Source organism: Prenolepis imparis, unplaced genomic scaffold, assembly GCF_030444845.1.
Source record: "Prenolepis imparis isolate NDT839.2.m4 unplaced genomic scaffold, iyPreImpa1.0 SCAF_13, whole genome shotgun sequence".
NCBI lineage: Eukaryota > Metazoa > Arthropoda > Insecta > Hymenoptera > Formicidae > Prenolepis > Prenolepis imparis.
Genome location: NW_028141171.1, coordinates 10248104 through 10268214, shown reverse-complemented (window position 1 = coordinate 10268214; position 20111 = coordinate 10248104). Strand labels below are relative to the sequence as shown.

At 33.5% G+C, this 20111-nt stretch overlaps 2 protein-coding genes, 1 long non-coding RNA gene and 2 other non-coding genes across 8 annotated transcripts in view; 3 read left to right on the top strand and 2 right to left on the bottom strand.

Annotated features, from left to right (window-relative positions):
• The window catches only part of LOC145944662 (uncharacterized), a 12190-nt gene extending 3101 nt beyond the window's left edge, over nucleotides 1-9089 (top strand). The window contains exons 4-5 of one of the 2 annotated variants that reach the window (XR_014426711.1): nucleotides 1676-1839; nucleotides 8843-9089. This is a non-coding gene — a long non-coding RNA (uncharacterized LOC145944662). Of the gene's footprint in view, nucleotides 1-1675; nucleotides 1840-8842 lie in introns of those variants that run through there. The other variant, XR_014426712.1, reaches the window with a different exon arrangement.
• Nucleotides 90-16844, bottom strand: Nan (transient receptor potential cation channel subfamily V member nanchung). The gene is made up of 20 exons (XM_083053113.1): nucleotides 16598-16844; nucleotides 15395-15852; nucleotides 11766-11894; nucleotides 7368-7546; nucleotides 7206-7293; nucleotides 6872-7048; nucleotides 6158-6359; nucleotides 5682-5835; nucleotides 5216-5470; nucleotides 5056-5138; nucleotides 4368-4877; nucleotides 3935-4100; nucleotides 3418-3679; nucleotides 2213-2394; nucleotides 1801-1917; nucleotides 1593-1718; nucleotides 1430-1529; nucleotides 934-1046; nucleotides 497-744; nucleotides 90-432 (listed from the first exon to the last, which is right to left on the bottom strand). The coding sequence occupies exons 3-20, from the start codon at nucleotides 11854-11856 to the stop codon at nucleotides 135-137; spliced, it is 3351 nt and encodes a 1116-aa protein (XP_082909239.1). The 5' UTR covers nucleotides 11857-11894; nucleotides 15395-15852; nucleotides 16598-16844; the 3' UTR covers nucleotides 90-134.
• The window catches only part of LOC145944636 (tubulointerstitial nephritis antigen-like), a 21859-nt gene continuing 12666 nt past the window's right edge, over nucleotides 10919-20111 (top strand). The window contains exon 1 of one of the 3 annotated variants that reach the window (XM_083053142.1): nucleotides 10919-11057. The gene's annotated coding sequence lies outside the window, so the exon portion shown is untranslated. Of the gene's footprint in view, nucleotides 11058-16893; nucleotides 17018-17531; nucleotides 17915-20111 lie in introns of those variants that run through there. The other 2 variants (XM_083053145.1, XM_083053140.1) reach the window with 2 other exon arrangements.
• Nucleotides 13539-13612, bottom strand: Trnat-agu (transfer RNA threonine (anticodon AGU)). The gene has a single exon. It is a non-coding gene; the product is annotated as a tRNA-Thr (tRNA).
• Trnap-agg (transfer RNA proline (anticodon AGG)) lies at nucleotides 14997-15068 on the top strand. The gene has a single exon. It is a non-coding gene; the product is annotated as a tRNA-Pro (tRNA).

The following is a 20111-nucleotide window of genomic DNA, read 5'->3' as shown; positions in this document are numbered from 1 at the left end:
TAATTCTTAATTAACACTTTAGGCGAATTATCTGACAATAGAGAGTCTTCTCAATTATTTATTTTCTTTATTATATTATTTCTGCCTACATATATTGATTGTATTTTATAGAAAGAAGGCATTATTATGCTATATTAGTTGATCTTAATCCGATATTTTACGGCTAATGATTCGATTGCACTTTCTAACGCTTTATCTTGCGATGCTCCTTTGAGTTGAAATTGTCGAAAAATTTGCTCGCATATAGATCGCTCATTTTTTGTCATGAAACATATCGTCAGATCGAATCTATTACATGTGCTTAGTATACTGAGAAGTTCTATAATCGATGTTACATCGTTTATGTCTGATAAATATTGTAGACACACATTCATAAAGTCATCGAAAAATGATACAGGTATCTCTACTCGGAAAATATTCCGCAGATTGTTCCTGTAATAGAAGTAATTCTATTAATGTATGTAATATTTATTTTTACATCTCATGATTTTCTTACTTTAGATTCCATATATAAGTAAATTTTTCAGAATGATCTGTAATTGTTCTCCAAGATTGTAAAAAATCTTCACACGTTTCTGGAGATTTTTTAATAATATTTTTGTTATTTTTCTTATCACATTTGGATTTTTCCGCAATAGATGTGATCGAATCATGAGATCCAATATTAATCATGGGATTCCACTGCACTCCAATCTTAGGTTTCATATCATTACGATCTAAAGGTTTTAAGTGAGCACCATTCACCTTTCATAGAATTATAATTTTAGTAAAAAAGTAAAAATTTTTGTGAATTTTGATTATATATTTCGAAAAATAATAGTTAGGTATAAAACTGATACAATCATGTAAAATCAAAATTGATATATTGATAAATTCTTAACAATTATTTAGAGAAAACTATTTTTTATTATACGTATAAGTAAAATTAATTACCATCTGTCTGAAATGCTCGTATGTCGGTGTTCCTTGTTCAACAGCTCGGATTTTAGCATCGTTTTGTAATTTATACAATTCATCGGCTGCGAGAGCCGCGTGAAGTTCTTCTTCTAAACATTTATAATCTATAAGAGTCTTTAATGCACTCATTGTCACTGTACGCACATTTTCTTGTCTTTCAGCACGTTCTCTATCCAAAATAATCTGACATGATAGCACAACTGTTTGTTGTTATGGAAACGCTACTCTCGATTACTTTATTGATTAAAAATTTATTCGTATACTATTGCAAGGTTTTATAGCAATATTTTTATTTATTTACAATTCGTCAAACAATTGCAATAATTCTCTAACACAGTTAAAAATTAAATTAATTAATTAACATTTGTAAAAAAGTAAAATACGCAAACATACAATCAATTGAGAACAAATAATGAAATGCTTATTAATTAATTTTATTTCCTAGTAATAATAGCTTCCGTTTCAGATAGACCTTTCTCTTTTGCCATTATTCTATCTTGTCTTTTCTTTAATAATCTATCGTGGGTTCTTTTCATCTCAAGTATCTCTTTCATTTCCTCCTTGTCTTCCTCCTAAAATCGATATCATTATCGTAGAAAGTTTATTATTAAAACTATACATTTTTATATACTCACAGATTGATTTAATCGGAGAACCAACGCTTTACGACCGTCCGACATGGGCTGAGAATAATCCATCAATTTTTTTAATCTTTCAGCGGGACTTACGCCTCTCTCCACGACCAGGACGATGCGCGCCCACTAACAATAAGATGCACGAGACAAATTCAACGTGAATGAATGTTAATGCGACCTCCTACCACCATATCAACTAACGACGTACTTGTCTTTGCCACTCATTTCTGGTTTCAGCGATCTTCTGGTAAGTGTTGCCCATCATAGCAATTAACATGTTTACGAGCAGGATTGCCACGATCGCCATATATAACACAAACAGCAGCTGCAACAATAATTATTATTGCTGTAATATTACCCAATCGACGCTGAATGCGAATTTGACAGCTTTTGCTTGACAAGTGAATTATTCATTATAAAAGAAAATTAGGTGAATTATTTAATTATTGTTGAAACGTTCGTATGCAGTAAGTGATACATTATTATTGGTAATATTAATTATTATCATAATTATTATCATAGTTAATATATAGAATGAAAATAGAGAGATGGCAACGTGGTGATCGCAATTGTAAATATTTTCTATATTTCTGAGAAACTTAATATTTCCGTGAAAATACCTTGGCTTCGAATTCATGCTCGGTTCTGTCAAACGCGCCATAATAATCGCCGAAATTCGTCATGCTCATCAGAAACATCGCCATAACGCTTTCCATCGGCGTTGGCATCGGATTCGATATCGAATCGTCAACACCTTCCGGGGTGTTCGGATTGTCGAAGGACAAAAATATGATATAATATGCTGTAAAAAAATTATATATAATATTAGTATAATATTTATTGCTAATCCAGAATACATGCCAATTCATGCTGTGTAGAAATATACACAGAGAGAATTTTCTCTTAGAATTTATCCTTAAAATCATGGTAATCGTGGAACAATATGATATGGAAAGAATTTTATGAGAATCTCTCTGATTAATATTTATCACAATAAAAATAATAATATCTATTACAATATAAAATATAAAACATGTTTAATTAATTTTACTAAACTATATAGTAAAATTTACTAACTATATATAGTAAGGATAAATTCTAAAAAATTATAGTAAAGGTAAATTCTAAAAAATTCTCTCTGTATATAGAATGATGTTTTGAGAGGATCTAGAGTCTCGGTCTTAATCGCGGATAACATCTCGATCAAGATTTTCTATTGTGACAGTAAATATTTCTACGAGCGAACAGACGGTCCATTCAAGTCGCAGCAAACGTTGCACCATCATTAATCGCGATGGTGAAAAATGAAACACAATAGTACAGTATGCGGCTACGATATTCCATTGCTGGTTGCATAACAACGTGTCGCACCATTTCTCACAGTTGACCTTCTCTTTGTAGCGCCTCCTTCTGCGACATTCTTCGTCATTGTACAAGAAAACCTTCGGCTACGACGATGTGTGTCAATGTCGCGTTGCAATATGTCGTAAAATCGTCGATTAGGTCATATAAGTCGTACGCGCGTCGCGATGCCGTTATTCCTGCGGCTAATTAATAATTATTGGAAATCAATAGAGAATAAAGTACCGTAAGGGAATCGAACCGCTGTATCGAGCGAATTTATCCATTACACGTGTCATTCTGTCATTACGTCTCTTTAACTTCGATCATCAATTGTGATCATCGGCAACAAAAAGGTTGTTCGTCTATTCTACTCTATAGGCTCCATTCATAAAGATAAAGGAGTGCGTTGTGTAAAACGTGAAAGTCAAAGAATATTAAATCAGTATGCAATTTTTTTTGAAACGCGCTAATTGTAAGTTACCTTGGGAGAATCCCATTACGAAGACGAGATAGATAGAGACGAATCTGAGGAGATCGCCCGTAATCATTCTGTAAATCATCACGACAAACGGGCCGACTGTCTTGAAGCCTCGGCAAAAGAATAAAAAATAAGGCGTCGTCGTCAGCATCACCACGACTCCCAGCATGTCTTCGATCTCATCTTCGCAAGTAAATCTCAGAAACGGAAATGACATTAAGATGCAGCACGAGAACAGAAACATGACGCGCGACGGCGCCGTCATCTAAAAATCGCGTTAATATGTGTTATAAATATTTCGTTATTATGTCAATCGAGTAGTTTAGAAACATTATTTGATTCTCTCATGATTTGTCACAGATCTTTGATTCAAAATTGAATTCAATTATTAAAGTAAAGACACACAAGTCTTAATTTTAATTTAATTTTGAAAATTAGTAATTTTATTTTTATTAATTATATATTGATAGTTCGTCTCTTTTTTTCTTGTACGTTGAGTAACATCTTAATTGACTCTTACGAGATTTTCAATGAACATGTTAAGACCTAAAAATCTCGCCTCTCGCAACGCAGCCAAGATATAGAGCACTGCCGCAACATACATTACAACTTCCGCAGTCAGACGAATCTTCGCGCTCATTGTTGTTAATTGCATCAGCCTGCATTCCTCCGTAAGATTGTTCCACCTGTCGAAGCATATAATATTGCCATGAAAGATAAAAAATCTTGCCATAAAAATATTCTATATCAGAAATACATATATATTCAAAATCTATAAATTCTTCCAATATTAACCTTTATTATAAAGCTTAAAATTTTGTTTTTTATTACTCTAGATTAATAACAATGTGTTATTAAAAAATTGATATTAATAATATTATTATAAAATATTAATATAAAATAGCATTATTTTTAAATGTTTTGATCTTCATGGTATATTATATTTAACGTACCATTTTTCGTGATCGTTAAAGTTTTCTGGCAGTGTGACATCGTCGATGATCGTCTTGACGGTTGAGTTAGCATCAGTTTTGTTATACGTATTCGTGAAATAATCCGACGCGTTTTGAAAGCTATCGGTATACCACGGTGTATGAATGGTGGCTTCGTCAGGAGTACTCAGGCCCTCATTGTCGCTCAACGTTAAAAGCAAAATGCTTCTCAGGGCCGACGTAATATTCGATGTCACTTGCAGCTGAATCCTCTCCAATGACTCTTGCGTCACGTTTAAGGATGACTTGAGATTCGAAGTAAAAGCCGCTGTGAAACTGTTAGTAACCAATTCTGACAGATCCAAACTTTGAAGCGACTTGAGAATCGCGGATTCCATCGACGTTATGTTGAAATTCGCGCTCGTTAATGTATCATTCGCGTTTTCGTCTGTTTGCGGACCAGGACGAAGGGTAAAACTAATCAGCGACAGCACAAAGTAGAAGTAGAAGAGAATGAATTGACGGTAGAATCTAAAAATTTCAATCTTTCGTAATATTTTCTATATTTTTTCATGCTTATAATTATCCTTATATTAAGTTGAAAAATAGTTTTCCGCATATTTAGTTTTTTATAAAAGTAAAATAGAGATAGACGATTATATTTTTTATACATAAGAGAATGAAAGATTATATATTTTTATACACACACCGGAATTTAACAAAAGTATTCCACTTGGCGTTTAGAAGATCGATTAGGATGCCGTCCATTAACTCTAAATGTTCATCTTTGTCCTATAATTATTAAATTAATATTCTGCATACGTGAGAATTTTAAAGGAAAAAAATTATTATGTAATTTATTCGCTTACGCCAAAAACAACCAAATTTAAAGCAGAGTTGTTGTTGATCGTTCCCGTATCAACGTCGATCGTATCTATTTGCGACAAAGGATAGGCCGCGCAAGTTATGCTACCGATCTGCCAGTATATCTCTCTCTCGATGTTCAGAATGTGAAAGAATATTTCTATCCTAGCCAGCTTTGCTGCCAAAGTCAACGGAGTCATATGTTGCATGTTTCTTAAGTCTAGAGAAGCTCCTACTTCGTAAGCCATATCGAACGTAGCCTGTAAAAATCAAATTGAAGAGCAGACATATAAATACTATATACTATAAATGCTATATTATATTTTTTAAATTTTGCTCTGCATTTTTTTTGTACACTTTAATAAAAGGCAAGGTATTGCCTTGATATTTTTTGGCAAGTGTTATTCATTTAATTAATTATTTAGACGGTATCTTATATAGACGAATAAAGATTGAGAGTACAATACTTGCCAATTTTTCGTATATCACCAGCATATGCAAAACCGTGTTTCCATTCGTGTCTTGTTTATCAGGATCCGCGCCTCTGGCGAGTATAAGTCTGTAACATTCTTCCTGACCAAGGCACGCAGCAAAGCTCAAGGGATACTCTCCCCAATATACGTATCTACAAGCGTATAATAATAAAAAATAGGTCGTCTTCGTAGGTTTTTATCGAATTAACCGCACGTGTATTGTGTTCTTGACATCGCGTTTGACAAGATTCATTAAAATCTCTGATGGAAGAGCCTGTTCACATAATTAATCCGTCTCGAGGAATTTAACCCGGTGTAATATTAGGTCACGCTTAAGCTTGAAATCGTTGAAAACTAATGTCGTCTAGACTAAACGGTGGTATTAGTAATCGGAATGGAATTTTTCTGCTTTGTATCGCTCGAGTTAGAGACGAATTGTAACATCGTTTTCTTAAAAAATACTATCGCACACACCCGTTATAATTGGTTTCTGGTGTGACGCACACCCACTCGTGCTCTTGACTATCAAATCTCGATGCTTTCTGATCCTCCGGGCACATAAAGTTACCGAAGCATCTCTCGTGAATAATGAGCGGATCATCCGCGCCGCTGTCGAGAAGGAACTTGACCATCGACGGATCCTCGTTCACAATAGCAATATGTAACACATTTTCTCCTAAATGCAAAGCGAATTGTACAAATCGTTATAAAGTTAAGACAGTAATTGTCGGAGGGATACATCTCGATTTTTTTTTATTACATAAGTGTATATTTCTACGAATTTATAAAATTTGTTATACTTTATTATTAATTTATATAGCACCATGTATTTGGGTTATTTATATTTACATTTTTACAATAACTGTAATAATGTTGTGTGCGACGGATTTACGCGACCTGAATTCGAAAGGATCTCTCGATTAAAAAATAATGAAAGCCGCGAGTCTCCGAAGGAATGAATGGTTTACCTTGAAAATGCTAATGTTCCGTTACGCAAGGAATACGCTATGAATAGGTATCTTATTCAGCGCACTTGTCGGGGAGTTTATCAGCAACGGATTTTTTAATCTATATCCTTCCTCACAAAGGAGAGATATAATAAGAATTTTAATTGACAGCGTTAAAATTCATTCTCAAATTGACGCTTATCATGCATTTCGTCATGGGGCTATAGGAACTCAATCTTACCGTAATATTCGTCGGATAGATAAATGTCGTTTATAAGCTTCGGATAGAAATGTAGCAGTCTTTTTGCCAAATCAGCATGGAGGGCAGTGGCATTTAACATACACAAATGCAAAATAGTTTCGCCAACGGCACCTCTATCACTCAAATTCCAACACACGAATCTATATTTGCTTTTATCTGTCAAGAAGTTTAACATTTATTTATTGCATAAAATATTATCTTGTAGTGCACAATCTTATAAGTCATAATTTAAGTAGGAAGTGGAGAGATATATATTTTGGCAATAATTTATCTATGCATTATAATAATTTAATTAAATTTTACAATTTGTTACCTATCTTAGTTTCGTCAATTTCTTCATCGCCCATATCTTTATCTATATCGTAATCCGCTGGATTTTCCATAGTTTTTAACGGTGGTAGCTATGCAACGTGAAATGAAAATTGTTAAAAACACTGACATCGCAAAATTGGGAGGAGCGAAATCGATCGTATACCATTTTGTGCCTCGGGCGATCTTTATTTCGTAAGAGGACCAATTTATCTATAGGTATCCATTTGCCCTTTCCCTTGTTGTACAAGAAGGGTTCGACTTTCGTTCTAATTGCATGGTCTAATTCCGCAAACTGCTTTGTTTGAGTTGCTCTTTTCATCATATCAACAAACAAACCACCACCTGCAATCGATAGAATAAATATTTAATCGCAATAGGCTTAATAACAAGGAGAATGGTGAAAAAATGAAGTAAAAATATTATTCATTAAAGTAAAAAACAAAATTTTAATTAATTTTCTCTTCTATAAATCAAGAATATTGCGAAAGAAATTGGCGAGAGAAAATTGTGCGAATTTTCAGCCGTACTTCAGACGTCGAGAAACTCCGCGATGATTCGCGGCCGCGTCAAACAACGTCATCGCGTGAATAAAATTAAATCCACGGACGGCACGTGCGGACGTTCATTGCATCACGACTGCAAGTATTTGGATTGTCGAATATGTCTGTTCCGAGGGATCATATATCGAACATTATAGCACTTGAACCATACGCCTTCGGAATGATCGATGCAATGACTCATGAATCAATAAAACGGACAGAGCGAAAGAGAAGATTCGCGATCGCGATTTATTTCGATTAGCATTAATTCCGCGTGAGCGAACATTTATGACGGCATTCCTATTTTTTGCGATCGAAAAGTGCGTGGCTCTCCTCCCACTCGTGGTTTATAAAAACAGCTGTAATCGAGACGATTACGTTAAGATCTGTCTAATTAGATTCGCAACCTGACAACTCATGATGTCAGACGACGCAGATGTCGCGAATATTACGAGAGGAATTTGCGAGGCGCCTGACTGGAGTTCTGTTTTTTTTTTTTTTTTTATATATTTATATATTTTTATATATTTTTTATATCTTTACACAATACATTGCGTAATTATCATCGCAATGATTTGGTTAATTCTTCATTGACACATATACGTACATATATTCTGCAGTATTTTTTAATAGAATCATATTTAGATATATTTATATAATATATAATAAGGAAAGAAAAATATTTTATATTCTGTTTACTGTTCTAATCAAATTATTATTCAATTATTTCATGACATATTATTACGTGATATATTAAAATTTTCATCATTCTACAATTAGAAAATCCACGATTTACATGTTAATTGATCTGGATATTTAATTTGCTAAATATGAAAAAATCTTTTGCTATATAAAACATATAAGATGATATTTATAAATTCTAATCTGTATAATGCTGTCACCATCCATTATGATTTTTTAGAGAAATACAATAATCGAGGAAAATATATACATATTTTCTAATCTGAAGAATATATCTTCTAATGACATATATTAATAAAATTAAAAACAAAAAAGAATAGAAAATAACAGTTTCTTTCTCTCGTTTCCTTGAAGATTCAGGACTTTGATCTTATACTAATGATTTATGAAATTCTAGCGGGGTCGATTCTACTGCACTAAAAATAGGAGATTCGCCGGAAGCTCATCTCGTTTCAACATTGTCGGCACATCAAAGTACATACATGCAACGCCATCTTGCACAGTATGGCACAAATATTGCATGCACCGTCGTGGCAATTGCTGGCGCAAGTCTGTGCGAAGAGCAAGCAGGATTGCCGCCACCGCCGTCGCCGTAGTTGTCAGTGGTTGAACGTGGCACAGTACGACCAATACGAGCATCATGGCGCAGTGGAGGCAAGAGACAATATTGAAGCTGATCAACGCGTATCGCACGAGGAGGCTCCTCTGGGATCCCAATGCGCCTGACAGCACCGATCGAAGCAAGAGAATCCAAGCGTGGAAAGAAATCGCCGACGAGGTGCGATCATACGAGATTATTATATTATAACTAACATAATATATGATACAAGACCCTGCTGCATATTTTTATTTTTATTTAATATACATATGCACGCATGAAAAAAATTATTTTTAATTTTTCCGTGTATTTTCCGGTATTGTAGAAATAGAAATAGATAACGCAATTTAAATAGAAAGATTGGCGCGGATATTTATTAGCTTGACGCTTTTATTTTCGGAAAATTCGATTTTTTTATGCATTTGATTATATACACAAGAGAAATGGAGCGAAATTAATATCATAAAATCGTATTCTAACTGATGAAATAAATCATTATATTTTCCATCTAATAATATATAGTATTAATTGAAAATTCTATCTAGAAAATATATTTATGCTCTTATTTTAAGATGCACATTATGCCAGGAGTTTTTTTTGGACAGAGTGAAAAAAAATATTCTCATATATCTTGGGAGTTATATTTGGTTATATATTCTCCAGATGCATGCGCGGCGAATATGTCCAACACTTGTGCAAGCCGTTGCGCAACACTATGCAACAAGCGCAGCCGGGAAGCCTTTATTACGTCGAGAGCGGAAAGCAATCTTGTTGAATAGAAACGTTGAATAGAAATGCATATTTGCGTAACGGCCTGCGCAAAATCCACGATTCATTTATTCTACGTTGTATTTTTACATAACGCGAGCTCGAATTAATTTATCATTTATCGAGGCGTATTTCTGCAAAAAAAAACGCATCTTATCGCGAGTTACTTATGTATTGTATTCAGCTCGGATGCGACGTGATGACAGTGGAGAGAAAACTGAAAAGCCTGAAGACTCATTTCATGTCGGTTTACAAAGCCTATGTGAAACGTAAGCTCAAGGCTGATACGAATCCTGGCAGCGTCGCGATCAAGCCTAAATGGTTCGCTTATGAAGCTTTGACTTTTCTGAATAAAAGACAATCGATGCGAATCAATCGCGAGACATCGAATGTGGAAAAGCAGGTGCGCACCAAATTTTCGCATGCATTATTATAATTTATAATATCAGATATTATATGCATATTCACATCAATCTAGTTAATTAATTAATTAAACAGTGTGATAACAATAATAATTATAATTGAAAGTATATAGCAATTATATAATAATTAAAAACAAAAAATTATCATATTAATCATTACAAGTTCTGTTTATCATTTACATAATTTATTCATTATCGATTTATCTTTTAAATAATGTTAAAATGTATTATCTCTCTTCTAAAATTAAATTAATTTTTCATTAATCGCAAAATAGGATTATAGATGCGTTCAATTAATTCATATTTATCTCTTTTAGAATTCCGCACTTGTTTCTAATTGGAAGTTGCAGGTACGCTTAAAATTTTTTTATATTACAATAAAATTAATTAAAATTTTTGAAAAGATGTACGTATATATAACGCATTGCATAATGTACAGAGTATTTCGAGACTCCTATCATCATATGATACGCATCATGTTGAAAACTTTCTTCACATGACTCGTTTGTAGAACACTTGGTCCTGCAATGTCACGACCTTTTTTTTCTACGGTTTCAGGAGATTTCGTCATGCCGTGACGAATTCACAGTTTTTGCCGAGCACGTCGCCATTCGGCTGAAAAATATAACGGACGTGCGTGCAAGACTTGTCGCACAGCATCAAATAAACAACATCCTGTTCGAGGCCGAAATGGGAAAGTACAACATGCACTCCTCCTTTAATACGGTTAATGAGATTACGGAGAACTTGGACGAGCCCTCAACGTCGAACGAGGAGAAAGTGATGATAAATACCGCTTAAGTGGTTTAATCAAATCTTCTTTCGTGAGTCTAATCATTATATATTATTTTTTAAATTTTCAATAAATCATCGCCACGCATTCAGATCTTGTACACCATTGTTCGCGCTTTTTTCGTTATAGTTGTCGCGAATAATGGTGAACGATAAAAAATATTGATTTTATGTCGAAGAGAGTCTTCTAAAGAAAACGCATTTGGCATGTTGTTGAATCTGCCTGGCCAGACATGACTCTATTTATGTGTGTCTCAGTTTGCCGGCATGTCACATCTTTCCTCGGTACAAACCGCGAAAGTCACGTCAAAAGCCACCTCCTAACAAGCGTAGCCAACATGCTGATATAACGCAAAACGCGCGTCAGATATCGGCACGTGTTTTCAGACGTTTTCGTTATTTCTCCCGTTTGCAAATATAAATTAAAGATAACAAATATATTGATGTGATATATATATATATATATATATATATATATATATAAATTAAACTATATGACTACATTAATTATATATAATTAATTTTTATTTATATATAATATATTATATATAATAATTATATAAATATTATATAAATATTAATATTAATATTATAATTAATAAATATTAATAATAATTATATATAATAGTTACATATAATTTGAATTTATTATATATAATAATTTGAAAAAATTTTTACTTAACTGTACGAAATGAATAAATTGAAATAAGTTTATTCTATTTCTTAATTATGTCACTCACCTTTTAAATCGACTAATTTATAAAGCATAATGGACGACGTGTCCGTTTGCTTCTTCACGCCACTCGTAACATTGCTCTCCGTATTACCCATTGTTTATGGATGACACTTCACTTACGACGTTTAAATATCTGTAGAAAAGAGAGAATCTTTTTCGAATGCAACACTGTGCGCAACTGATATCCCCTGAAATTGATAAACGCGTCCGCGTCTAGTTGCCAGGATACTCAATTATTGATTAAACAAACAAATAGCTTTTGATTAAACACACTTATGGTGAAATTCAATTTACGTATCAATATATCATATATTTTTTATTATTTTTTTTTTATATAATTGGATTATAAATTTTTTTCTTTAATGTAACAAAGGAATAACCCCGGCGGAAATTCATCTCGAAATAGAAAACCACAAATTTGGCGGCGGAAGAAATTAATTGCTGGGCGTTAAATAATTTCGGTAGGAAATCCTGTTCTTGTCGGTTAATAAAATCCCGTGTCTAAATTCAGAATTATGACTTAATTCCGTTGATAACATAACGGATCTTCATAAATGAAACAGTTAATAAATTTATCAAGCAAATCGCGCAGCGGAAATGATGAAATTATTATTTGTGCATTAAATAGTCCGCGTACTATAAAATTTTGTGCTTAAATAATATTAAGAATAAATGCAATAGAGCAAAAATATGCTTTTTATATCGAGATAGATTAATCGTGCAATTTGAATAATACTAATTTATTAATCATTTAAATGTTTGATCGCTTATCGCGCTATGCATTAATAATTTGTACCAGTGTTGTACACGATTGTTCTAGCTCTATTCTTCAATAGAATACGAATTAAGGTTGATAGATTTATAAGTCACGGTAAAGATCGTTTGTCTCGTGTCACACAGATCATCGTAATCGCTCTCGTGTATTAATAAATAAGAAGCAAAGAATGCAAGGATTGCGAAAGACTGCCGATAGCGTAGATATGCTTATAAACATTACATCATTTAAACATGTGTCATCCATATTATAACTATCATAACTACTCGGTAGTTTTATTAAAGAAAGATATTGACTTAAAAATTTTTTTTTCTCCATTTATATCACCCCTATAAAAATTTTTTCACTCATTTAATGACTTATAACGCGCATTGCGGCGCGGCTGAAAAGCCGCGAATAATTTTCGCGCATACCTAAGCAATGATCGTGCTTTAATTTAGAACTCAATGTTTTTAGACGGCATAGCTGCAATTGGTATTACGCGTTAAGCAGTTATAAATACGCTTATGACTGTAGCCGTATTTACACAAGTTATACTGAGAATTGACTGCACGTGGACGCACAATACCTTGATCTCGGCACACGCGAACAGGAAATTAGATTCTATTATTGCGTCGACGGTCTAGGACAGTTTACGAAAACGAATTCCACTCGAATCCCTCCCGAGCGATTTTATAATGAGCTAAAATACCGATCTACAAGCATCACAAGTTCGCTCTTTCATGAATCTTCAGAGATGTTTAAAGTTATTTCATTAGACAAATTTTTAAAAAATTTGTAAAGTATAGAAAGTTTTGATAAGAATTTATTTATTAAAAAATTGTTATCATTGTCATAGTTAACATTTGATAATAATTCTCTGTTTTTGGCAATTATTTTTTAAAAGCATCTCTTATTTTATAAAATCTTTGAAAAAAATTGATACGTAGATAGTTTTCTATATATTAAAATATCTCAAAAGAGCAAAATTAACACTAAAAAGATCGCTTGTAGATCCGTAAAAGGCCCCGGAGGGATTCGAACCCTCGATCTCCTGTTTACTAGACAGGCGCTTTAACCAACTAAGCCACGGCGCCTGGATGGGTGCCTTATCTTAATAGAAGTTTATAATATTGATATCAAATATATATATATATATATATAAAATTTATGTATCTTCTTATGTAGGTAAATAAATTTTGTTTATCTAAATTTTTGCATACAAAAAAAATTATATATAATTTTTTGTATGAAAGAATTTAGATAAATATAAAAGTTATTTACTTATAAAAAAAGATACATAAATTATTATTAAACAATTTAATAGTAATATAATGTTTACTGTTTTATTTATCGCATTAAATGGAATATATGTATATATGCATTAAAAAAGCAAGTTACAATAATACTTTATATAAAAAAAATGAGAGAGAGAGAGAGAGAGAGAATAGGAAAGAAAGGGAGAAACAGAAAAACAGAGAGAGAGAGAGAGAGAAAAGAAAAGATGAGAGATAAAAAATGTTCTTTCTGTGATGAATACCTATATTTACTTCAAAAAAATTTATGAATACTTAAAAACGCTCCTCTTGTACGCGACCCACATTTTCAGGCGTTAAATTAACTTATAACGTTGAAAGAAAAAAGTAGGCGATCTATTTGTGAGATTGAAATATATGGACGCGCGTGAGAATGCTGCAGCTACTTCTTGCTGCTCCGAAACGAGGTGTAACATAATCAAAGTGAAATAGATATGCATGATTAAATAAACGACTGACTGAAAAAAATGAGAATTTAGAATCGCGTTAGAACTCGATAGAGAGAAACATACATGAAAGAAAAGACTCATTTCTAGGAATTAGAATCGTTGCAATTTTACGAAATGTTAATTTCAGTCTTATAAACAATCCAACAAGCCAAAATAATCTGTATGTTTATTTTTTTTACTTTATATTAAAAAACAAAACGCGACAACTGATGTAAGATTTATTAGTTTCCTGCAATTATTTAATATGAAAAAGATAAGATTTTAATCAATTTCTCATTTTAAAAAAAGACAATTGTCAGTTAATATACTAATTAATATCGGCTATAATCAGATAAATTGAACAAAAATCGTCGTCGGTATTTCTTGACAATTTTTATGTAGAATCTGATTCGCACGAAAAAGGATTTTATTGATGCAAATTTATCTTAAGATTTTATCTTATTACGTTAATTAATAGAAATAAGAAGTCGATACATATTTATATATGTCGAGCAAAGCGAAAGATAATTTTTAATTATATTAAAATTAGTAAGATATACGATATCGGCAATGATTATTACTTTTTTCTTAATAAACATATTTGGTTGATATAACTAGATAATTAGTATAATTTAATGAGTGTTAAAACAAATATTATTTATTTTAATTTATAAAATTCAAATGGAGCACAAGGTATTCCTTGATGTACACATTGAAAAAAGGAACTCTCAAGAAGTGGCTCGTTGGTCTAGGGGTATGATTCTCGCTTAGGGTGCGAGAGGTCCCGGGTTCAAATCCCGGACGAGCCCCGCTCTTTTTTTTCTTTATTATATTAATAAATATTTCTTTATTGCATTATTGATTATTTAAAAATTTTTACATTATGATAAAAAAATATCAATGAAACCTCTCTCTATCCCTCCTCTTTCTCTCTATCTCTCCCCTTGCGATATATGATTCGTAATACATATTTTTAGCTATATACTTCACTTCATGAATGAATATGAGACATAATGATGGATACTGACATTTACAAAATATCATAAAAATGAAAACATTTTTTATATTAAGATTCTGCTCATTTATTAAATATTTAAAATATCGAGAAAATTAAAGACTGTAACACATATCTCACCAAATTACATCATTATACCGATCGCCTCGAGACAATTTTCATGCATTAACATCTTCCTTCTTCCATTCAATGTCGTTCCGAAACAATGAATAATTAAGATCGAATAGTCAGTCGTTATAAATAGCTTTGCGCGTATCACGCTTTAATCAGCGACGATATAACAGATCGTCGTACGCGATATTAAATTTTAATTGCGCAGCAAGCATTATTCTGCACGTACCATATCGTTTAATAGATTTCTAATGCGATATTCTGTAGCTTTTTGCAGTCTCATTGCAATATAAATCATCTTCTGAAAAAATATGAGTTAACACTTCGCTGAATTCTAAGGGTCATTCCACAATAGGTTGCAAATGCACTCGTTGCCAGTTGACAATTGCGGATTGACCAATCAGAGCAAAGCTACTTGTCAGCTGTAGCTTTTTGCAGTCTCATTGCATTATAAACGCACTCATCTTCTGAAAAAATATGAGTTAACACTTCGCTGAATTCTAAGGGTCATTCCACAATAGGTTGCAAATGCACTCGTTGCCAGTTGACAATTGCGGATTGACCAATCAGCTGACAAGTAGCTTTGCTCTGATTGGTCAATCCGCAATTGTCAACTGGCAACGAGGGCATTTGCAACCTATTGTGGAATGATCCTAACAGTTAGATTAACGCGATCGATTTGCATTAGATTAATGCCTGATCGATTTATTTACATACATTATATATTTGTTTGCCGGCGAATTCTCAGTGAATTCGTCATCGCGATTAAACTGCTAAACATATTATCCGATTGACGGGTTATCGTAATCGTTTACAGACGTGACAACCGTATAAATTTGATAAGGGCTCTGGTATTTCGCATGAATTGAGCATGGTTTAGGAAACTTTTATATATTAAAAAATTAATCATTATTTTTTAATATTTAGAATCGAGATAAAATGATATAAATCACACAAAGTAAAGCAAAAGAGCGCGAGACATAAAATTTTATATTTTATATACGAATAATTATCTACTTTTATCACGATGCATTTGCCTTATATGTATATACTTGAAGATACATCAAATGTTAATATTTGTGCTGACGTTTGTAAACAAACACAAATTTTCCTCGTTCTCTTAAAGTATCTGCAAACGTACATTATTTTATTCTATTCCTATTTAAATAAAAGTTGCTGCATATGAAATATCACATTATCAAAATTAATTACATGCAATATAATGTATAAAAATTAGATTCGAATCGCTTTTGCGATGATATCGCTTTCTCGAGATAGTTTCGTTTATTCTTTCTCGCGGTCTTTCAGCATCCGGACATCTTCTTTCTCTTTCTCTGTAAGTTTATTCTCTCTTTGAATAAAATTGCCGGGTTTTGCGGGCAAAACAATGACGTATTTCGTGGGAAGTGCGTGAGGAGATCCGGTGAGTAGAAGAGGTATAGATTGTAGAACGTGCGTTTATTACAACGTGCTCGTTTCAGTTCGACTTGTGCTTCAGATCCGTCATCAGCTCGGACAGATCGTTTTTTTTCCCCAATTAATCCGAAGTGAAAGAGAGCGATCGTCGTTGCCCAGCACACGTGCCTATCAATAGACACGATTAATTTCTTGTGTTTTAAGTACGCTCGTCAAGTGAGTAACTATATGAGTAACTGCATGGCCCTTGAATTTGAAGCTAGGACTGGAAGAGAAATTTTGTGCTATCGACATCTTTTTATAGAAGTGCCCGATAGCTCGATGGGCTGTTGGCTAGAAATAAGTTCAGATAGGTTCAAGCAGGGTTGTGCTTCGAGAGGCTTAGCCAGCCTATCAGCTTGGTATATCCCATCCCGTCCCATAAATATTATCATGATATCTCTGAAATAGATATTTGTCATTTTTGTAATTTGTGTGTGACCACCGTCGTCGCGATTATAAAAAATAGGGGCATTGCTTGTCATTCCCAGATTTATCCCGAGAGACTTTATACGATCCCCCCACAATTTGCGGCTTCGATGCATTCCACGGATTCACTTTTCCGCCTTCATAGGCGACCGTCATCCGCGCCTTCGTCATCCGATGGCGATGATGGGGAAACCGGGGAAGACGCGGCGACAGGGAGATGTGACTTCTGGGTGGGTGGTGGATCCAAAGAAACCGATCGTCTTTCGCACGGCGCTGCTCTCCGCTCCTCGTGGCGATTCGAACCGAATTGTGATACCGAGACTTAGTTTAGCTTGCGTTTACCTCTCGTCTCCGCGGGTCAGTTAGGCTCGCGCTTTCGAGTCGCCAGCACCGGTTGTGTTCTCTTTCTTTTTCTCTCTCTCTTTCCTTCTCTTTCCCTCCACCTAATCTTTTTCGATCGCGCCCCGACATCTCTCTCTCTCTTTCACGGCCCCCTTTTCGCGGATTTTATCGATTTTTTTTTTTTCTCTTCCTTCTCTTTCGTTGCGGTGCGATCGTCCCCGGCTGCACAAGGCACATGCAAACCGACGATCGTCGAAGAAGTTAGTCCTCGATTTGGACCAGACTGAGTCTCGTCGTCTCCGAGTAAGTGGTGTGTGATTGTCGAATGTGGTGGTGTGGCAAAATGGATTTTTATCGATTTCGGGAATGTCATCATGGAAAGTGAAGGATTTGCCTCCAATTTGTCAAAGCTGTGCAAATAACTCTGTCAACTAATTAAATAATTATATAGAGAGGAGACTCTTGCATAAATTTGCATTTCTTATACAAGTTTTCTGCGAAAGCAGAAACTGTTATAATATCATCGAGTAATAATTATTTTTTTAAGACATTCAAAATACAAAATTTAATATTTGAAATTTTATGTTAATTTAGTATGTAAATTTTAATGTTGAATTCATTGCGACACGCGACTGATTTAATTTCTTACATCGAACGAGTCGATAAGAAACGAAGCTTTCTGCCAAGGATTTTGCCAAGTATTATGCCAATTAAAACAGATAAACGGTTAAAAAATTAACGCTTAATTATGCCTCACTTCTTTCACTTTCATTCATGATTACCAACTTGATCTCTCTCACAACTAATTAATAGCGAATTAAATTTGAATTAATAGCGACTTGTATCTTATCAAATTGCTATCAGACGTTAATACCATTTATAAATATATAGCGAAAGAAATGCAAAGAGGAATACGACTCAATTTTTGACTCGTATCTTCTCACTCAGATGATATATTATTTATTTATTTAAAAATAAATTTTTGATAGACAAATAGTGAGAATAAAACATATATTTATGATTTGAAAAATTTTATTTAACGACTAAAGCTTGAATTTTAATATCGTTGATAAATAATCAGATTCACATGCGCATCAATGCAAATTTTTAAATTATATAATTTCTTTTAATCGAACTCTTATTCACGCTTTATTTATTCAATTTGATGCAAAAATTGATCGTTCCTAGAATCAGTTGATCGTAATGTGATGAGATCAGCGACGAGAAAAAAAATGCAAGTTACATATATATATATATATATTGTATACAACGTTATGCTGACGAACTTTGACAAATGTTCGCACAAGTTTGATACCGATGTCATGACCTACGCGCTTACAGAAATACCATTAAATACCAGCCACTTAAAGCGATTTATCTATCGTTATCAACGATTGTAATCCACAAATTATGCCAATGTACGAATTCAAAGATAACGAATCTCGTGGTCACGATCGCGAGATCGATAAACAGGAATTAAATCAATTCTTCTTTATCTGTCAATTTACACACTCTCTTATTGCTTCTCCAAACACTTTTCCACTACAATGAGATTTTTTTCTCGCACAATAGTTTTTTTTTTTTTTTTTCATAACTACTCGATACTCGCGTGCCTGTTCGAGAGGACAGTCTTATCAAGTTGCATTCTTAGTATAATACGAGAGTCACCGGATGGATTCTACACTTCGCTTTAGCACCGAGCAATTCATATCGCGACGGGTTTGTAATTCTATGCAACTGATATCGCGCGATTAAGATGAGAGAGCATTTAATTCATGCGTGTGTAGATAAGTAGATAAAAAATAACAGCGCCGGGATCCCAAAAATCTCTTCTCGTTCTCGCTGAAGAGAACATCGGATAATATGAGAGATACGTGTATCTTAATCTAAATATCTCGCACGTGTTAAATTTCCTCAATCCAATAACACGAGTCACAACCTTGCCGATTAACTCGTATATGGTAATTTTGCAACTTTCATCGGCATAGCGCATAGTAATAGCGCTGATTTCTTCGTACGTAACCGACAGATAAGTTATAACCAGCTTGCGGAGCTGTATGTCAAAGCGGCGACAAGGTTGCGACCGGACTATCGCGGGAAAATGTCAGCATTAAGTTTTTAATGTAATTCATACTTGCTCTTACACAGGCTACATCGAAAGTTTGGAATTTAATTTCAATGACAGATTCATCAACAAATGAGATTTTCTTGGGAAAATCCTAAAAGATACATTTTTTTATAAGTTTCTCCCCGAAACTTTCGATTATATCGCTTTGATTGTATTGATCATCAGGTTTTAATATAATTTAACAGAAGTTTTGTAAAATGAAATTTTTGAATTTAATCTCTCACATTCTTTCTTATCTCTGATTCTCGATGGAATGTCACCTTGGCGAAATAGAGCATATCACAAGAATATTTTAAATGTTACTTGACGTTCCTTCTCCTCTCGCGTGCAATGTAAATGAATTTATCTTTTATCTGCGATAATGTGATAATT

Coding starts and splice junctions, on each gene's coding strand:
- Nan (XM_083053113.1), bottom strand. CDS start 11,856: ATGGGTAATACGGAGAGCAATGTTACGAGTGGCGTGAAGAAGCAAACG. Junction 4,878..5,055: donor AATACTTTTGTTAAATTCCG/GTGTGTGTATAA, acceptor TGAAATTTTTAG/ATTCTACCGTCAATTCATTC. Junction 3,680..3,934: donor ACATGTTCATTGAAAATCTC/GTAAGAGTCAAT, acceptor CGCGATTTTTAG/ATGACGGCGCCGTCGCGCGT.